This window comes from Artemia franciscana, chromosome 2, assembly GCF_032884065.1.
Source record: "Artemia franciscana chromosome 2, ASM3288406v1, whole genome shotgun sequence".
NCBI classification, from domain to species: Eukaryota; Metazoa; Arthropoda; class Branchiopoda; order Anostraca; family Artemiidae; genus Artemia; species Artemia franciscana.
Window position 1 is genome coordinate 22,039,355 of NC_088864.1, and position 20,722 is coordinate 22,060,076.

At 34.1% G+C, this 20,722-nt stretch overlaps 1 protein-coding gene across 1 annotated transcript in view; it reads right to left on the reverse strand.

The window, feature by feature from the left end:
- The window catches only part of LOC136038775 (fatty acid hydroxylase domain-containing protein 2-like), a 66,138-nt gene that overhangs the window by 25,734 nt on the left and 19,682 nt on the right, over positions 1-20,722 (reverse strand). Inside the window, exons 2-3 of the mRNA XM_065722150.1 lie at positions 14,957-15,060; positions 4,592-4,737 (exon numbers count right to left, since the gene is read on the reverse strand). Of these exons, the coding sequence (XP_065578222.1) occupies positions 4,592-4,737; positions 14,957-15,060 (250 nt within the window). The remainder of the gene's footprint in view (positions 1-4,591; positions 4,738-14,956; positions 15,061-20,722) is intronic.

A 20,722-nucleotide genomic window follows, 5' to 3' on the forward strand; every position in this document is an offset into this window, starting at 1 on the left:
TTTGAAATAATGGTGGATAGACGAGAGACTCACCCAAGGCCAGGAACGGAACCACACTTAATAGAATTAGATATTGATTTGGGAAAAGCTACCGAGGTGAACCAGAAAAAATCGTTTTTAGATTCACGTTTATGTGCTACTCCCACTAAAAGTACCCTAGGGAATTCACCATCAATCGGAACCCTATGTCTTTCAGGGGGTGAAATAGACATTTCTTACAGATACGAAGGGGGATCTTCAAAAACAGTCAAGAATAGGATGATATCCAATACAAATCGTAGAGGGCGAAAGGAATATACTGCAGACTGCAGATAAAAAAAAAAAACAGAAATAGGAGTACAAAAAATAGGAAAGGATTATGTGCATAATTATGAGAGACCATGAAATAGAAAGAGATGCGGTAATACACAGAAAAAATAATTAGATGAAAATACCAGGAAAACAAAACCAACTCACCCCTCAGATGCCATGCAAAAGAAAGGGGAGTTGTCAGTCAGAGATAATAATGATACAAAACGAAAAAATATGAAACAAACGGATTCAGAAAATGAATTAAGAGGATATAACGACAAATAGAATAAAAAAAGACCAAGCATCAAGAGTAGTTGGAGCTCAATGTACAGTAGGGGATCACAAAAAAGCAATAAAGTAGATCTTACACAAATGATGAGTTGCTCAATGCAAAAAGAGGAGGAATATAGAAAAAAGCGATAAAGATAAAAAGAAAGGGAGGGAGATAGAAAAGAAAAAGAAAGAAAAGATGAGGATGATAGAGTGCCTGAGAAAAACAGAAACAAGCTGAAAGAATAACTACAGAGGTAAATGAAAAGAGGGATCGCCAATAGTTTAGAAGAAGCATAATAGATTCAATAAAAGGGCCTTGAGGAATTCCAAAAAGTATGATTTTATCATAACTAACTTCTAGACTATCGGCTGTCTGTAATAATGTGTGTAAGAATCAATCAAGGAAGAATGAAAAATTTCATACTTTGAATACTAAGCCGGGATAACATGCCATGTCGTTGACTATGTGGAAAGGGGGACCAGCTTATAAAATAAATTGGGAGGCTAAGCCTTCTTGTCTAAAAACAAAATGCTTGATACTCCAGTTCGAAATGTGGATGATCCGGAAAAATTGGATGCGGAAGTGGTTAGGCCACATAATATTGAAATTAAGACACGCAAAATTGATTTTTCGGGGAATTTTTAGAAAACAGAAAACCTCAAAACACACGTAAAGAATACGAGACGCCGACAAGTATATACCCAAGCGAAGCAATACCTGTGCCCGAGAAAAATTAGGAAAAATTCACCGTTCGTTATGTTCCTTGTAAAGTTCGAGAAATTTTAATGCAACGTGGAAAATCAAATGTGGGAATCCAATTTCAATTTGACGAAGGTTTATTTAATATTACGGCAAAAGAAAAGAAAACAAAAAGGAAGATAAGAAATATTACACGCAAATACAATAAGGAAAACACAATCAAAGATGATGGACACTGGAGTTCAATTCGGATGTAATGATGATTCATTTCGCTCGTTTGACGTAGTTGAGAAAAATGAAGGATAAAAAAGAAATGCAAAAAAGTGACAAGAATTGTGGATTCAGCCTGCAGTGACGAAAAACAAAAAATTGGAACGATTAAGAAATTACGAGAAAAAAAAAGAGCTCAGGCGGAACATAAAGGTCCAAGACCAAGTGCGAAAATTACAAAACTACAGTAAGACAAAAAGGAAACGGTCCGTGACGTATAATAAAAACTACAGACATTCATAAAACAAAAATGAATAGACTACAACGGATTGTGGAAAGATTGGAAGGTATTGAATTTCGAGTTGTGTTGGAAAAGCTTGTGAAGGAATCTGAGATTAAGTGTATCAATTCTAAGGGAAATTTGGTCTCTTTTTTGAGGTTGGAGAAGGAACCCCTTTCGGAAGCTATGAATGATGGAAAGTTTGGTCAATGGACAACTGGTTGACCAGTTGTGACCCTGCTACTGAAATTTTGCCTCTGTGATCTGGGTTTTTTGAGGGATACTCGCTCCCAATGAGTTCATGTTTCACCCAAATTTTTGTCCAGTAATAATATTTACTGTTTTAACTCTTCGCGGGAATCGAGAATTGTTTCCTCCAAAAATTATTTATTGAGCGACATGTCCAAATTTCATCTTCAGTCAGTTTCAACACCTGTTCTTCATTTGATTATTCCAGGGGGGGGGGCCCAGAATGAAATGATTAATTATTCACTCAGACTCTTAGCTGTTTCCCCTGTTCCCCTGTTGTTTCAAAAGGCCTTTGTATTAGGTATATATCACCTCAAATTCTGCCATTAATTGAGTTGTGGGGTTGTCTCCATCGATGGAGATTTAGAGGCTTGTTCAGCCAATTTTTCATGACGGTTGTCCTCCTCATATGTTCCAAAACCTAATTCTGCGCTTCTCTAAAATGTCAATTTGGGAAAGCGAGAAAATTTTCGTTTAATCATGGTAAGCACGATTATTTTCTGCTAATCTTGTGGACTTCAATTTTAAAACCTCATGCGATTGTTCATACGATTGAGACCAAGGTGTTTCTGCAGTAGAGATCTGTAAATGGCGACACATCCAGAGCTAAGCGTTGGAACCAGTAGCGCAGACGCTGGTGAAGAAACACGGAAAATGGACGTTGTAAAGTTGAGGTTCAGTGTTTATGTTTGTAAGGGTTGACCAGCACGGCACATGGGTGGTCATTCATCTTAGGAGGGGAGGTGTTGGGATACCACCCCTCTTTCTTTTCTTTTCCCGCATAAATGACCGGTTTTCCTTTCAGTAATTACATTTGCTTAGATTTGCCTATAATATAATTTTCAATGATAAGTTAAAGTCTTGTTGCTAAGCTAGTGGTTTTGTAATAAGTAACCTTTCAAGCTAAATTTTATTTTTGTCTTTCTGGACTTTGCCATTGATATTTAATGATATTCATAAGGCCTTTGATTTTGTAGCTTTCATAAATAGGATTGAACAGGGTAAATCCGGGGTTGACCCTGCAAGAAGTTCTATTTACAGAAGTGGGGATTTTTATGTTAGTTTACATTGACTGTTCGCTTAGGGAGTTTTATTTCATAGTTTATAGATGTATTTTGTGAAGTGACCTTTGGGTGGAATAAGAGTAAGTCATTTTCAAACACTGTGTAGATTATTTTTCCCCGAAACCAGGCAGGGTAGGAGAAGAGTTCGCAAGAAATACTGTCATTAGTATATGGACCGGGGGGCCGTTTACCCTCCGAAGAGATAGCTAGAAATATTAGGAATGATCCAGGGGGTGGTACCCTTAGCCTAGAGTTTGGCCCTTTTGATCTTTCAATCATGTTACCATACTCTAGATATATATATATATATATATATATATATATATATATATATATATATATATATATATATATATATATATATATATATATATATATATATATATATATATATATACTGGGGTTCAATCCTGCTTTCTAGGGCTATAATGATGAAAGAAAGGCTGAGATTGCTAGGCCACGTTCTGCGGATGAAAGATGACAGATTGCTGAAGATTGTCCTTTTTGGCCAATCTTCTGGGGCTAGACTGAAAGCAGGTGGTCCTCTTCTGGGGTTGGTAGATGTCATAAACAAAGATTTAAAGGAAATTGGAAATTTCCTGGGAGGGGGTAAACAGGGAGGCCTAGAATAGACTAGGTTGGAGGAGGGACGTGCTTAGCTGTTTTGACCCCAGGCGGCTTGGTGCTGCAGTGAGTTATTAGTAGTATATTAGTTGTATATATAGATTTCGAATCCTAGTATCATTGGCATGACCCTGTAAGCTCAGCTAGAGTCCAACCAGGATGGTTGGCCCCCGACACCCTCATTGCACTTCCTGGCTGAAGGGCCAAGAAATGAAGATCAGTACCGCCAATAGAGACTGTAAAGTCTAGTGCCGTATTCTTTATCTTTATACATTTATATATATATATATATATATATATATATATATATATATATATATATATATATATATATATATATATATATGTATATATATATATATATATATATATATATATATATATATATATATATATATATATATATATATATGTATGTATAAATATATACTAGTATTCTTTATCTTTATACATTTATATATATATATATATATATATATATATATATATATATATATATATATATATATATATATATATATAAATATACATATATATGTATATATATATATATATATATATATATATATATATATGTGTATATATATATATATATATATATATATATATATATATATATATATATATATATATATATATATATATATATATATATATACATATATATATATATATATATATATATATATATATATATATATATATATATATATATATATATATATATATATATATATATATATATATATATATATATATATATATATCTTAAAGATGACCATATGAAAATTTGTCCCATTTCCTTTCTGGTTCAATCAACCAACCTTTATCAGTTTTCACAAGAATGTGGAATTACGGCTAAACGTCACGTTTTATAAAGGATAAATCACTAAAATCAACCTTTTTCAAGCGAAGAGAATCCACTGGCTCATTTGTTCCAGGTTGAATTTTTATCTCTTTTAAACTTTTCGGACGTTCGAGAACCGTAAAAAGAAGATATATGAATCCAACGGTCCAGTAAACGAAGAATGTCAGAAACGTCGTTCCTACAAAGAAAACAGAAGTAGACCATTTGATTCTTGATTAAGCATATTAACCGGTATGGTTGAAACAAAGGACTGATACAAGCCTTTGTTCGATTTATTTTCTAATCAAAGTTTTATGATTTGAGAGCACATGACCAATTAATTATCAATGAAGTTAGTCTAATTTTTGGAAATCTAATTTTTGGAAATGCAACAGTCGAAATCTATATATTCTATCACAGTTTTAGATTATATATTGAATCAATTCTGCTGTGGTCATGTATAGTTACAATTCCCTTGAGCAGGATCCTGATTCCGGTTGCCAGGGAACCTTTCAGTTGAAAAACTATTAAAAAAAATTCCTCGACTCTCAAGGAAAGTGTATTAAAGAACTTTAAGTAATTGTAGTCATGCAAAAAATAAAACTACATTTCTGAAACTTCCCATCTACTTGTTATGCAAACTTATGCTGAAAAAAACATACAACAGATACTAATATAAATTAATAAATAAATCTTATTACAAGGAATGCTTAAGTTGAATATGCAAATCAAACTTAAAACGAACAAAAATATTTTACTATTGAAGTAGGCTATAAATGAAACCCAAATTGAACATAAATTTGGGATTATTTAACATAAACATATGATTGTCTATTCGATATCTGTCCGTTTTGGCTTTGGGTGGGGGATAAATGCGCTCTGCTCACTTTTGACTTTTAAAAAGGGAGCTAGAGCTTTCAGTTTCTAATCAAACGAGCTGCCTCTGCAAAGTTTACACGAATATCACTTACAAAAGAACCTTATACTCCCCCGATGCATAACTTATGACACCCACTGGGTCTGGAGGGTTGTGTCAAACCAGGAGTTTTTATGGCACTTGGTATTTACCAAGTGACATATAGCGACCGCAAATTCTGTCGGTCGGTCGGCCCTGGTTTTGCCTGTTTGGGCACCTCCAGATAAGCTAGGACGATGAAATTTGGCAAACTTATCAGGAATCAGACCAGTTTAAATCAGAAATAGTCATTTCCAAGGTTCAACGGTTTGGGGGGAGTGGGGGCTCGGATAATTCTACAAAACTATAAAAAAATGAGTTATTTTTAACTTACAAGTGGTGATCGGGTCTGAATGAAATGTGAGATTTAGAACGATATTGTATGTCAGCACTCTCATTTTAAATCCCGACAGGATCGAGTGTCAATGGGGGCAGTTGGAGGGATAGACTTGAAATCTTAGAAAACGCTTAGAGTGGAGGGATTGGGGTGAAACTTGGTAAGAAAAATAAGCACAAATCCTAAATACGTGATTGAAATAACCAGAACGGATTCGCTACCTTTGGAGGAGTTGGGGGGAGGGGTTGATTATAAAAAATTAGAAAAAATGAGGCATTTTTAACTTACGAAGGAGTGATTGGATCTTAATGAAATTAAATAAAGTAAATAATGACGAAGACCACACTGCCTTTCCATAATACAACCAAAGAAGAAAGAATAATGAGAACTTCTTTCCCAAGACAATGAACCAACAAAATCTATTTGAATATTTCGGCTCTATATATAAGGGCCGTCTTCAGCAAAGAAAATAATAAACAATAAAACACTTACAATAAAAGCTCTCGGCTAAAAATCCATTTTTTATTTAAAATAGCCTTGGCATCATTACTTCTAAATGAAAAGTTCATCCAAGACTGTGTCATGAAAGCTAACATTTTACAAGCTCAAAAGGTTCATTCATTGAACTAACTGTATCTATTAAAAATTGGAATAATTTCTTATTGTGATATTTCGCTACACTAGAATGAAACTATCCTACCTCCAAATGTGCTACGAATCAAACTATCCTATGTCCAAAAATGGAAAAAATCGATTATTAGTCTATCTTGTGCTAAATTGTGTGCTGAATCCAAATTTGCAGTCAGAATTCGCCCCACGCCGCTAGAAAGCCTTTTTCTTTCTTATCCCATGTTGCAAATTTGCTTTTCTCACACCGTGAAACTATTCTATGTCCTTATTTGGACTTGGGCTAGTTTCAAACAGTAAATTTTGATGAGTTGCAGGACATAGAATAGTTTGTCTGGACTTAGGATATTGCCATTCTAAAGTATCGATAGGTCTTTTTGGACATGGGATAATTTGACGGCAACGTTTGCCTTCACCACCATCAATATTTATAGTAAAAATTTGCAATTATGAAGGAAGAGTGAAGTTGCAAAATGAATAGAGGAAGGATACTAATGGAACTAGCTAGAGAGAAAGCCAGGAAAGGTAAGAGAAAATTATCTGATTCTTATTCTTATTCCTTTTTTGTCTTTTTAATGTTACTATAACATTAGACAGTAGACCATTGAGGTATTGTGCTTTCCTTATATATTGTGGATTTCTTCAGGTCCCCTCTGGTGTACTCTGGCCAGTCACGTCAGCTCATTCCTGGGTAGAGCAGTTAACCACAAACCCTGAATTTTGGATACCCTATGCCAAACATTAGATATATCTATCATCTAACGCCGTATCATCTAAGCATAGGCATAGCTTATGCCACAAGCCGGATACACTATGCCAAACGTTGGATACCTGTTGGCACTCTAACCCTGAGCTATCTCACTATTGGTGAAATCTGATTGGTTTATTTTTGAGCTTCAGTACTCATCAATACATCATCAATACTTTATTGGCAACAAGTATCCAGCGTTTGGAACAGGGTATCCAGCGTTAGGAATAGGCCAGCGTTTGGCATATGGTATCTATACCAAATGCTGGATATATCCAACGTTCTGCAAAGAGTATCCAAAAATCAGGGATTTATGGCAGACTGGAGTGGAGTACCTAAATGTTTGGTAGCTGCCATCACTGAGCTATCCCCACCACTGGCACTGTGCCCACTGTAACTGAGGGATCCTATTTTACAATATCTGATCTACTGTTACAATATTATTTGACCTTTCCACTAATACTGATAAGGTTTTACTGGTCAGACATAATCTCTTAGGTCAAACTTTACATCGTCCCTTCTGCCTGTTCACTAGCTCTACAGTGAGGAATATGAAATGGTTTATGTGACTACTAAAATGTACCGGACAACCTGTATTTCTGGTGGACAGTGGGGTTAATAGGTTCAAATGAGCCATGATTGCTCGGATGTTATAAAAGAGAGTGAGATTGTAGCTTGTAGCTCTAACAACTTCAGTTTAAATATTTCTTAGAGTAGGATTTATAGGTTTAAAAGTCCATTAGTAGTTTACAAGTTTTCTAGAATTCCTGGATACAAGTCTTCTAGACTTCCTGGATACTGCCCGTTTATTTTATAGAGTTTGGTAGTATTAAGTGAACTGAACTGAATAGGCTGAATATCTGCAGCATATAAATAGTAAACATAAAGAAATACAGTATTGTCAACACCTGTAATTCAGTGACATCAAATTTTCTCTAAACATCTAACGAGGCAACCTTTAAATCTGGCAACAACTTAAACAACATAAAAAGCTTATTTTATTTTATTTAACTCACGGTTGCTGCAGTTATTGGGGCTTCAACATTAGATTTGACTGCCATAAAAAAAAACAGTACTTATGTATGACATTGCTGTAACAATTTTTTTTCTAGGTTCGGCTGTTACACCAACTACTGGCAACAAATCTGACTGCAACTCTAACACTAATTATTTGAGTCACCCAGAAACCTCATGAATTTACTCAGGAGAGTTGGGAGGAATGCTGTGGGCTATGACCACAGAAGCTGGCAGCTCGTTTGAAACGAATGAAACCCGTGCAGATTCGCATTTGACAGTAGAGACTAGTCTGGATCTGGAAATGATGTAGTGCATTTCTGACGCTCCTCATGTGTCACACACTCCTATTCTGAATCTTGACGTGCGCTTTCAAACTAATGAGCAAGGCTCTAGTGCAGATGTTTCTGCGCATAACGATTCTGACTTAGGTGCAAGCGAAGCTACCATTCAGGATGAATCCGAGAACTTTTGTGAGCTAGGCATTACTGGTGCTGCATCTGCTTTTGAACTTAGTGGAATAAAAGAGAATGGGAATGCCTCTGCTAATGAACGTAGTGGAATAGAAGAGAATGGGATACCTCTGCTAATGAACTTAGTGGAGTAAAAGAGAATGGAAATACCTCTGCTAACAAACTTTGTGGAATAGAGGAAAATGGCAGTGCGTCTGCTGGTGAACTTAGTGTAACAGAAGAAAGTCCTACTACCCAGGGGAAGAAGAGGAAGAGAAGACCTTCCAGCTGGAAGAGATACATAGCAAAGAAGAAGTTGAATGCTGGCATCAAACACATTAGTAGCAAAGGAAAGACAGTGCCAGAAAGGACTATGAAAGGGCCTTGTAAGTGCAAGGTGATGTGTTATGAAAGAATTCGGGAAGAGACTCGAATAAACATTTTCAGGTCTTACTGGGACTTGGGTAATATTAATAGACAAAGAAACTACATACTTTAGCAAGTTAGTCAAGCCAAGAAAAAAAAAACGTTCTAGGATACGTAAGAGCGATAATGATAATCATGAAGAAGGAACAGAGGGAAATAACAATGACACTGAAAAAGCAGAGAGGAGGGTGTTTTCAGTAGCGTATTGCTTGTGCATTAATGAGGAACCTGAGAAAGTCTGTCGACTGTTTTTCGTAAATACGCTAGGAATTTCTGAACATATGGTGAAAACTGCGTTGAAGAAAAAAGTGCATGGTACGGGAGCTGCGAAAAGGGATGAAAGAGGTCGAAAAGAGGAATCCCGCAGATTCACCGATACGAGAGAACTTAAATCATGCAGGGAGCATATAAAACTTTTGAAAAAAGCCCCAAGCCATTACTGCAGAGATAGATCTAAATCTCAGTATTTGGAAGATGGGATCAAAAGTCATGCTCACCTTTATAGACTCTATCGAGACTTGTGCCTGGAAAACAATAGACAAGCTACAAGATCCGACAAATACAGAGAAATTTTTCAGCATGAGTTCAATCTCAGCTTTTTCCGTCCCAAAAAAGACCAATGTGACAAGTGTGTTGCGATGGAAAATGCTAGCCCTCAGATGAAAGAACAGTTGACTATATAGAACAGTGGGCACCTCAGAAATACGGAAGAAAGTAGAACGTGTATGGCAGAGGAACAAGAGAGAGGAAAGATGGACCCTGAAAGGATTATCATAGCGTGCTTTGACTTGCAAAAGGTCCTATAGTGTGCGCGTGGAGAAGTTTCTTCTTATCACTATAAGTCGAAACTTCATAGTACAATCTCAGTATTTATAACTGCAATACTCGCGAAGGAAACTGCTACATGTGGCATGCAGGCACTGCTAAAAGAGGTTCGTCAGAAATCGGGAGTTGTGCTTACAACTTTATTGTGAGTATGGTAGAGAAAGGAGCAAAAGAATTCGTTTTCATAAGTGACAATTGCGGAGGACAAAACAAGAACCTTGTTTCCCTTTATTTAAACTGGGCCAGTAAATTTAACTTAGTAACTACTCACTTATATCTTGAAACAGGGCACAAGCAAAATCAAAACGATTCGGTCCATGCTGTCATCGAGAGATTTGCTAAGAACCAAACAGTGTATATGCCTTCTCATTGGTTCCAGATTGCAAAAAGTGCATGTTTGAAGAGTCCTTACAAAGTAAAGGAAATGGGAATCTCTGATTTCTATAATCTTGATAAGCTATGTAGAGAGACCAGTTATAATTTTAACGTCGATACTAATGGGGCTAAAGTGAACTTCACAGAAATCTGAGTGTTGAAAGTTGATTACACTTTGCCTGACATGATTAGTGTTCGGACCAGCTGGGTAGCTGAAGACATCAAGATGATTCAAACAGTCAGGAGGTCAAGAAGGGGAAAGCTTCAGCGAAGAAGTCAGCTGGGTCGTACGATTTACAAAAGCTGTATTCTGGTCCAGTTCCAATTCGCGAAAGAGTGTAACGCGATATTCAAGATCTTTGTATAAAAAAAAATTGATTCCTGAAGCTTACCACCAGTTTTTCAGAGACCTTCCGTTCGACTGTTTAAAAGAAGGTTCTGCGGAGTTGGATGATTCTGATTAACTTTGTTTTATTTTTCTCTTTTGATACTTCGAATAGTAATTTTTCATTTTGTCATACTTTGAATATGAATTAAATTAATATATGGCGAAATATTTGATATAATACGGACATAGGATGGACTGTGCCTTCCTTCAGCATGGCTTCTCAGATCTGTAACTATTCTATGTCCAAAAATTGGACTTAGGATTGTCTTGTTCTGATATAGATAATATGACTACCATCCTATATCCAGTTTTTTTGACGTTCTGGCCTAAGTAGGTCAAAAATATCTTCACTAATACATAGCCAATACAAAAGAAACTCTACAGTTCGGTTGTTCCCCTATAACCTCTTTTTGAAGTACTGAAAAAATAATCTTAAAAACTTCAAATAGCTCTCCTGAAAAGTAGCGGTTTTGGACATAGGACAGTTTGAATCGACGCCCATTTGGAGGTAGGATAGTTTCATTCCAGTGTAGCGATTTGCCTTCTCTGCAGCTAATCTTGTAGCTCGTTTGGAATTGGATTTGTTTTTATTCGTTCCTATTTTTGTATTATTTTGAATTATATTATTTTCTATAATTAATTTTGTGTACATAGGGTTGAGTGTGTATTCACCCAAGTCTCTATTAAGGGATGTATTATTATTTAAGTTTCGTTTGATTTCGATTGCCTCGCGTACAGTTTAATTCCTAGGTCACTGCTAATTAGAATTGTTCAATGAATGCACCTGGAAAAAAAAAATAAAACATTGGAGCCATATGGCCTTTACCATAGGGAACGCTGCGTTGCCTCTGACAAAATGTTGATAACTTCAGTACGGTAGCACTTTATATGGAAGGGGTTGATGAATAAACTTCAAAGGGGGCTGAATTGATTGGAAACTAGTAGTTGTAATGCCCTTTGTGAGAGTCAAAAATGATCGGAGGGCAGCCACCCCCATGTCTTTCTCTCAGATATATCTGATAAAACTTCTGAGATAGCCATTTTGTTGAAAAAAAAATGAAAAAAACACAATAGTTTAAACATCAGATAATGAAAACTCAAGGGTTGACACAAACTCCCAGAGCCCAGGGGCAAGTGTTTTAAGTTATGCCCCAGGGACATATAATGTTCTTATGTAGGCCCTAAGGAGAGGTCATAAGTTCATAGGTGGCTCATTTGATTCGAAATTGATATTTCTAGTTATCTTTTCATGAATCAAAAGGGATCGGCAGGTTCTACACCCCCCTCTCACAAATACACACCCTCTTTCCCCCAAAAACATCCAAAAGAAAATTGTGAGATAGCCGGTTTGTTTGAAATAGTCCAACTATAATACAACAAAAACTCTGGGGTCAACTTACCCCCCCCCCTCCTCAGAGCCCGGGGAAGGGTCATAACCTATCCCTTGGGAGTATATATATTTTCTATGGAAAAAGTGATCACCTTGGAGGGGACTCACATGGTTAGAAATTTAAATTGATATCTCCTGGGTATTTTTTACTGTTTTAAAAAGCAGAGTTAAGAGCCGAATAAGTTTTTTAGAATTATCCGAACCCCCACTCCCCCCCAAACCGTTGAACCTTGGAAATGACTATTTCTGATTTAAACTGGTCTGATTCCTGATACGTTTGTCAAATTTCATCGTCCTAGATAATCTGGAGGTGCCCAAACAGGCAAAACCAGGGCCGACAGACCGACAGAATTTGCAGTCGCTATATCTCACTTGGTAAATACCAAGTGCCATAAAAACTCCTGGTTTGACACAACCCCCCAGACCCAGTGGGTAAGTGTCATAAGTTATGCACCGGGGGAGTATAAGGTTCTTTTGTAAGTGATATTCGTGTAAACTGCAGTGGCATCTCGTTTGATTAGAAACTGAAAGCTCTAGCTCCCTTTTTAAAAGTCAAAAATGTGCGGAGTGCATTTACCCCCCACCCAAAGCCAAAACGAACAGATATCGAATAGACAATCATATTTTTATGTTCAATAATCCCAAATTTATGTTCAATTTGGGTTTCATTTATAGCCTACTTCAACAGTAAAATATTTTTGTTCGTTTTAAGTTTGATTTGCATATTCAACTTAAACATTCCTTGTAATAAGATTTATTTATTCATTTGTATTAGTATCTGTTGTATGGTTTTTGCTATGCTTGTTTATTTAGTTGCTTTTTGTTTTGGGTTTCATTTATTCTTTAATTGTAATTAAACAACAGTAACAGTATTTAAATAAAAAAAATAAGTTTTTTGAATTGAAAGTAAGGAGCAACGTTAAAACTTAAAACGAAAAGTTATTATTACGTATAAGAGGGGGTTTGCCCCCTCGTCAATGCCTTGCTCTGCACGCTGAAGTTCGAATTTTGTTCCAGTTCTGTAAGAATTACCCCTGAATCACAGAAGCAGTTTAATTAGAATAAAAAGCTTTTTTGAACGTGCTAAAAAGCTTTAGCGTAGAGAGTGAGGAATTGATAAGGGGACGAACCCTCTAATGTACGTAATAATTTCTTTTCGTTTTAAGCTATAGTGTTGCTCCTTACTTTCAGTTGAAAAAACCTGTTTTTTCATTTAACTTTTGATTGTATTTTAAATAATGCTTGAAAATCTGGTGCCACCTTTATGGAGAATTCTCTTCCCCCATGAAAAATTTCTCCAAGGAAAGATTCTCCCACGTAACACTATCCCCCAACGCCCCTCCCCCTACCAGAAGAGATCAGCACAAAAAAGCCTGTATACTTCTCAATAACCAATAATTTATGTAAACGATTGGCAAAGATCATAACTTGCAACCCTTTCCCTGGGGACTGTGGGGGATTAAGTCGTCCTGAAAGGCATAGTTATTAGATTTTTAGACAATGCTGAACAAAACGCCTATCTCAAAGTTTTGACCCGGTGACTTTGGGAAAATATGAGTGATGGAGGAGGCCTAGTTGCCATCCAATTTTTTGGTCACTTAAAAAGGGCACTAGAACTTGTAATTTCCGCTCACATGAGCCTTCTTGCAACATTCTAGGACCACTGGGTCGATGCGATCATCCCCAGGGATAAGAAAAAAGTAAAACAAAACAAATAATACACATCCGTAATATTTCTTCTGGCAAAAAAATTACACATTTTTGCAGATAGAAGCTTGAAACCTCTAAAGAAGTGTTCTATAATGTGCTGAATCTGATGGTATTATTTTCATTAAGATTTTATTACTTTTAGGGGGTGTTTCTCCCTTTTTTTTGAAAATAAGTAAAAATGTTATCAGGTTTGTAACTTTTGATGAGTAGGAATAAACTTGTTGAAGCTTATATTTCGAAATTCAGCATGAGAATCAGATTCTTTTGTTGTATCTTTTGCTATAGAAATTCTGTTTTTAGAATTCTGGTTACTATTGAACCCAGGTCACTCCTTACTTACAGTTCGCCACCACAACTGTTTGATTTCTGGTCATTTTAAGTCTGAGTTATTATAGGTTTTTATTTCTTCTGATGATAAGTTTAAAATGACCTTTACTTTTCTATAGAAAAAATCATTTTTGGATTTTTTAAAATTAATTTATAACAAAGACGCTGTTTACCAGTGTTATTACTCAAAACATTGTAAAATGAGGCGTTTGAATTAGTAAAAATAAAAGGGACTGAGCCTAGTCAACAGGCAGATTGCTTAATGTTTTGAACCCTTTTAGAAATCAAGCTAAATAATGAAACAAATGAAAAAAATAATCATCACTTAGGTCTACATTAATGCCATTTAACATTTCGCCAGAATTTGTGTGTGTTAGTATTCTGTAGTAGCAATAAACGCTTAAAATTTGTTAATAGCACATTTATTTGGGACAAGAAAACGTAAGAGTCTTTGAACAAAAGGACGTTGCTAATAAGTAAGAATTTTACATTTTAAGCTTGTTTAGCTCAAATAATGTAGCTTAAATTATTTTTCATTTAATTTTAAAATATCCAGGTTTAATCCTGTTTAGTCCTATTATATTTTACTCGAGTTTAATATCATTTAATTTTAGTGTTTTAATTTTATTAATATGAATTAAATTTTATTTCATTGATTATACTTATTTAATTTTGATTTTTAATTTTAAACATAAAGCCAATACTTGCAGCCATTTGAAGTAGAAATGGTTAAAATAAAATAATTAAGAACTTTTTTAAACAAGATAATAATGGGTACTTTTTCTTTTGTTTTATTTCACTTCAGTAGTATTAAAATGTGACGAAGATGAAAAGAATAATTTACCATAAACATAGTAATGGACCTCGCTATCACCAAGTTGATATGTTACTTGATTCCAACATTGTTGCCATATATCATCGTCGAGATCGAAAATGCGATGAATGACACTGAAAAGAGATATATATCTATATATATAAAAATAAGTTGTCTGTTTGTGGATCTGTGGATCAGGTGACGTCATGTTTGTCCGCATATGACGTCTGAATTATTTCACACTAATACAAAAGAAGAAAAAAACTAAAAAAGGTAAAAACTACAAAAAAAAACTAAAAAGAAAAAAAACTAAAAAAGCTAAAAAACTAAAAAAAACTAAAAAAAGGTAAAAATCTAATAACTAAAAAAAAACTGAAAAAAATAAAAAAAGGCAAAAACTACAAAAAAAAATAAAAACTAATAAAAAAACTAAAAAAGCTAAAAAACTAAAAAAACTAAAAAAAACTCAAAAAAGGTAAAAAACTAAAAAAAACTAAAAACTAAAAAAGAAAAAACTAAAAAAAAGGAAAAAACTGAAAAATAAAAGAGAAAAAGAAAACTAAAAAAATATGAATAAATATATATAAAAATAAGTTGTTTGTGGGTTATGTCTGTCTGTCTGTCTGTCGAGTGACGTCGTGTTTGTCCGCATATGACGTCTGAATTATTTCACACTAATACAAAAGAAGAAAAAAAACTAAAAAAGGTAAAAACTACAAAAAAAAAACTAAAAAGAAAAAAAACTAAAAAAGCTAAAAAACTAAAAAAAACTAAAAAAAGGTAAAAAACTAAAAACTAAAAAAAATTGAAAAAACTGAAAAAAGGCAAAAACTAAAAAAAAACTAAAAACTAATAAAAAAACTAAAAAAGCTAAAAAACTAAAAAAACTAAAAAAACTAAAAAAAGGTAAAAAACAAAAAAAAAACTAAAAACTAAAAAAGAAAAAACTACAAAAAAGGAAAAAACTGAAAAATAAGAGAAAAAGAAAACTAAAAAAATATTAATAAATATAAAAAATATAAATATAAATATAATATAAATTAGCAATCAACAAAGCACCGAAACACAAATGACGACCGGGACACAGGGAGTATAAATGACGACCAGGACATAAGTAAAAAAAAAAACTAAAAAAAACTAAAAAAATGGTAAAAACTACAAAAAAACTAAAAACTAATAAAAAAACTAAAAAATCTAAAAATCTAAATAAACTAAAAAAGAAAAAAAAGAAAAAAGGAAAAAAATAAAGGAGAAAAACAAAACTAAAAAAAGAATGTATATACAGACCGGGACACCGGGATACAAATGACGACCGGGACACAGGGAATATAAATGACGACCGGGACACAGGGACACAACTACAATGGGGACGCCGGGGGGCACAGGGGGATATAAATGATGACCGGGACACCGGGACACAAGGAATATAAATGACGCCCGGGACACTCAAAGAGAAATCACAGACTGGAACACCGGGACACAAATGACGACCGGGACACAGGGAATATAAATGACGACCGGGACACAGGGACATAACTACAAAGGGGACGCCGGGGTGCACAGGGGGATATATAAATGACGATGGCGACTCAGGGAATGGTCGATTAGCAATCACCATCAACAAAGCTCAAGGGCAATCATTAGAATCATGAGGTATAGATCTGAATACGGATTGTTTTCCCATGGACCATTATATGTTGCATGTTCAAGAGTCGGTAAACCTGACAATCTATTTATATGCACAGACAATGGGACAGCAAAGAATGTTGTATATTCGCAAGTTTTACGTAGTTAAAAACATATATATATATATATATATATCTATATTCACAGGTGGGACATAGGGACACAACTACAATGGCGCGTAACTAATATGGCGCGTAACGACTTACGCGCGCGTGGGGGCTTGGGGGGGCGCGAAGCGCCCCCACCAACTAGGTGTTGGGGTGGCGCGAAGCGCCACCCCAACAGCTAGTATATATATATATATATATATATATATATATATATATATATATATATATATATATATATATATATATATATATATATATATGGCCTAAGTAGCCATTTAGCCTGTTCGAAACATCTCACAAGCCAACACCCTATAGAAAACACCTTTGAGAATTTAAATGAAGAAGAAAACTTATTAGAAATTCTGCTGGTACTGCAAAAGTAGACCTAAGTAGCCCATTTAGCATGTGTGAAACATCTCACAAGCCAACACCCTATAGAAAACACCTTTGAGAATTTAAATGAAGAAGAAAACTTATTAGAAATTCTGCTGGTACTGCAAAAGTAGACCTAAGTAGCCAGTTTAGCCTGTGTGAAACATCTCACAAGCCAACACCCTATAGAAAACACCTTTGAGAATTTAAATGAAGAAGAAAACTTATTAGAAATTGTGCTGGTACTGCAAAAGTAGACCTAAGTAGCCAATTTAGCCTGTTTGAAACATCTCACAAGCCAACACCCTATAGAAAACACCTTTGAGAATTTAAATGAAGAAGAAAACTTATTAGAAATTCTGCTGGTACTGCAAAAGTAGACCTAGGTAGGCCATTTAGCCTGTTTGAAACATCTCACAAGCCAACACCCTATAGAAAACACCTTTGAGAATTTAAATGAAGAAGAAAACTTATTAGAAATTCTGCTGGTACTGCAAAAGTAGACCTAAGTAGGCCATTTAGCCTGTGTGAAACGTCTCACAAGCCAACACCCTATAGAAAACACCTTTGAGAATTTAAATGAAGAAGAAAACTTATTAGAGACTGCTAATACTGCAAAAGTAGACCTAAGTAGCCAATTTAGCCTGTTTGAAACATCTCACAAGCCAACACCCTATAGAAAACACCTTTGAGAATTTAAATGAAGAAGAAAACTTATTAGAAATTCTGCTGGTACTGCAAAAGTAGACCTAAGTGGGCCATTTAGCCTGTGTGAAACATCTCACAAGCCAACACCCTATAGAAAACACCTTTGAGAATTTAAATGAAGAAGAAAACTTATTAGAAATTCTGCTGGTACTGCAAAAGTAGAACTAAGTCTAAAGAATGAATTTGTAATTGTGCCAGTGGATAAAGCTAATAATAATTTTGCCATAATTTGTCAGAAACTGTATTGTGATATCTTAAAAAGGGAGCTATGCACAACTAATGTTTACGAAAAGGTAAATTTAGAGGATGAGAATTTAATTGAAAAAACTGAAGAAATATTTTTTTAAAATTTTAATATTAAAATAAATGACAATGATAAAAAGTTCCCTTTCCTATATTGGACTGTAAAATTTCATAAGAATCCCCCTAAACCACGGTTTATTGCTGGAGCAGCTAAATGTCCAACCCGCATTGCTGCTACTGACCTCTCTTTAATTTTAAAGGAAATTGTAAATAAACTTAAAACCTATTGTTCTGGTATTCAAAATTTTTCGGATTTTAATCCATATTGGAGTGTTAATAATTCACTGCAGGTGATAGATTCTTTAACAATGGTTTCAGCTAAAAGAATTGAGTCTTTCGATTTTGCGACAATGTAGACTAATTTATCACTTAATGTAGTGTTTGATAATTTAAAAACTGTTATCAAGAAATCTTTCCTCTTATCTAGTAAAAGGTTCTTAAAAATAGACACTTATAATAAAAAAGCTATATGGACAAATTGCTTTAATACTACAGTTAACTTGACATGTTACAGCTTGGATATGATTTTTGAGTTATTAGAATTTGTTTTATACAATACTTATATAAGAATTGGTGGTGATTTGTTCAAGAAAATTGTGGGAATTTCCATGGGGGGGGGGTAATGCCAGCCCATTTATAGCTGACTTGTTTTTAAGTCAACTAGAATATAAATATATGATGGATAAGAATAATCCAATTAATTTAAAACATGTTTTGTCAAATAATAAAAGATATTTAGATGATATTTTGGTCTTAAATTGTAAGGATTTCATTGATATTTCTAAAAATATATATCCATCAGAGCTTATTCTTGAACCTAGTCATGGCGCTGGTCATGAAGATCATTTCTTAGATTTAAATATTAATATTTGTGATAATAATAAATTAAGTTTTAAAATGTATAATAAAACGGATGATTTTGATTTTGAAGTGATTAGTTTCCCATTCCCTGAAAGTAATATACACTCAAATATCACATATTCAGCGTTTTTCTCACAGTTACTTCGTTATGCAAGGATTTGTAGTAATTATATTGATTTTAAAAATAGATGTAAAATCTTAAGCCAAAAATTGATATCAAGAGGTTTTTCTGCAAATAAATTAACTTGGCAATTTAAAAAATTCAGTTTTCATTATAACGAACTTTTAAATAAATATCAAAAGAATTATCTAGAAATACTTAAAGAAATTTTCAACTAATTTCGGAGGTTCGAGAAATGTTGTTGCAGCGCCATTTATTTTGAATTGTGTTTCTAATTGAGCTTTTTTTTTTTAAAAATTAGCCACATGGTAAAGATGAATTCTATAATTGTTTAGTTCATTCAGGTTTATTGCAATGTTCTAATATTTCTGATTTGGTAAAATTTATTATATTTAGTTTACCTATTGTTGCTAAAAAGAGGGATATATTAACAGGATAAGCTTGTTTTGGTGTTACTTGGTTGTTTTACATTTGCTGTTTTTTTCTTTCATAGGCATGTATTTTGGGGGTGATACCTGACACGGGGATGCCATGGATATTCTGTGGTAGCCACAACACTTGGCTGGGTAGAGAATTTAAAGTGGCGAAACCCTATATAGGCCAGTGTATTCTACTGATGAGCCCTTGTGTTGGGTTGTTGCCTCTGAATTATTTGTCTTTATTGTTTTTTCTATTGTTTGGTAAATGACGACTTATACTTATTGACGACATGACTGCCTGTCCATGGATTATTCTTTATGGTTGATTGTGTATGGCTATGCTGTTTGACCTATGTGATTGTATGGATGAGTAGGGTTAAGGCCTCATTCAAGTGCTGGTCTATATTAATCACTAATTTAGGAAAACAGTCTTCCTTTTCTCCTTCTGTCTCTTTTTTTTTTTTTTTTTCTGTGCTGTTGCATTGGTGATTTCTCTTTTCATGATGTATAAAACAAATCAAATCTTTTATTATATATATATATATATATATATATATATATATATATATATATATATATATATATATATATATATAGATATATATATATATATAAACAAATCATAGACATATATTTAAAAAACCTTAGTGGTTTTTTAAAACCACTAAGGTTTTAGTGGTTTTATAACCCTATAACCCATAACAAATAAAACCCTTTTGAATATTTTAGAAAGATCTTTTCCGCAATGTCTTCATATTTACTTAAAACCTGCCTGGTGTGTGCGAGTCTACTTATCTTATATATAATATGGCGATTCCAGTTTTTTTTTTTTTTTTTTTTTTTTTTTTTTTTTTAATAGACGGCATTTTTGCGGAGTTTCATGCTATTTTCTGAAATTCTCACAGATTGGTTTTCAGACTAATCAAGAAGAAAGTTACTGCTTCTGAATCAGCTACAAATAACCAGTTTTTTTAAAGCATATTTTTAATTTCGGCTACTATGGGCAGTGGTTCTGTTTTTCCAGGTTGCAGTTACCGCTGCAACCATGAACAGCCAAAACAATGATATAAACAAAATACAGTTCAATAAAGAGGAAAGTTCAATGAGGATGTCGCTACCCCAGGACTTCATCCTTATTTCTTAAGTTGGCATTTTTGGTTGCATAGTCAAAGTTTGGCAAAAATCTTTTCGTTAGGTTTATTTTGTACCTGTAGGA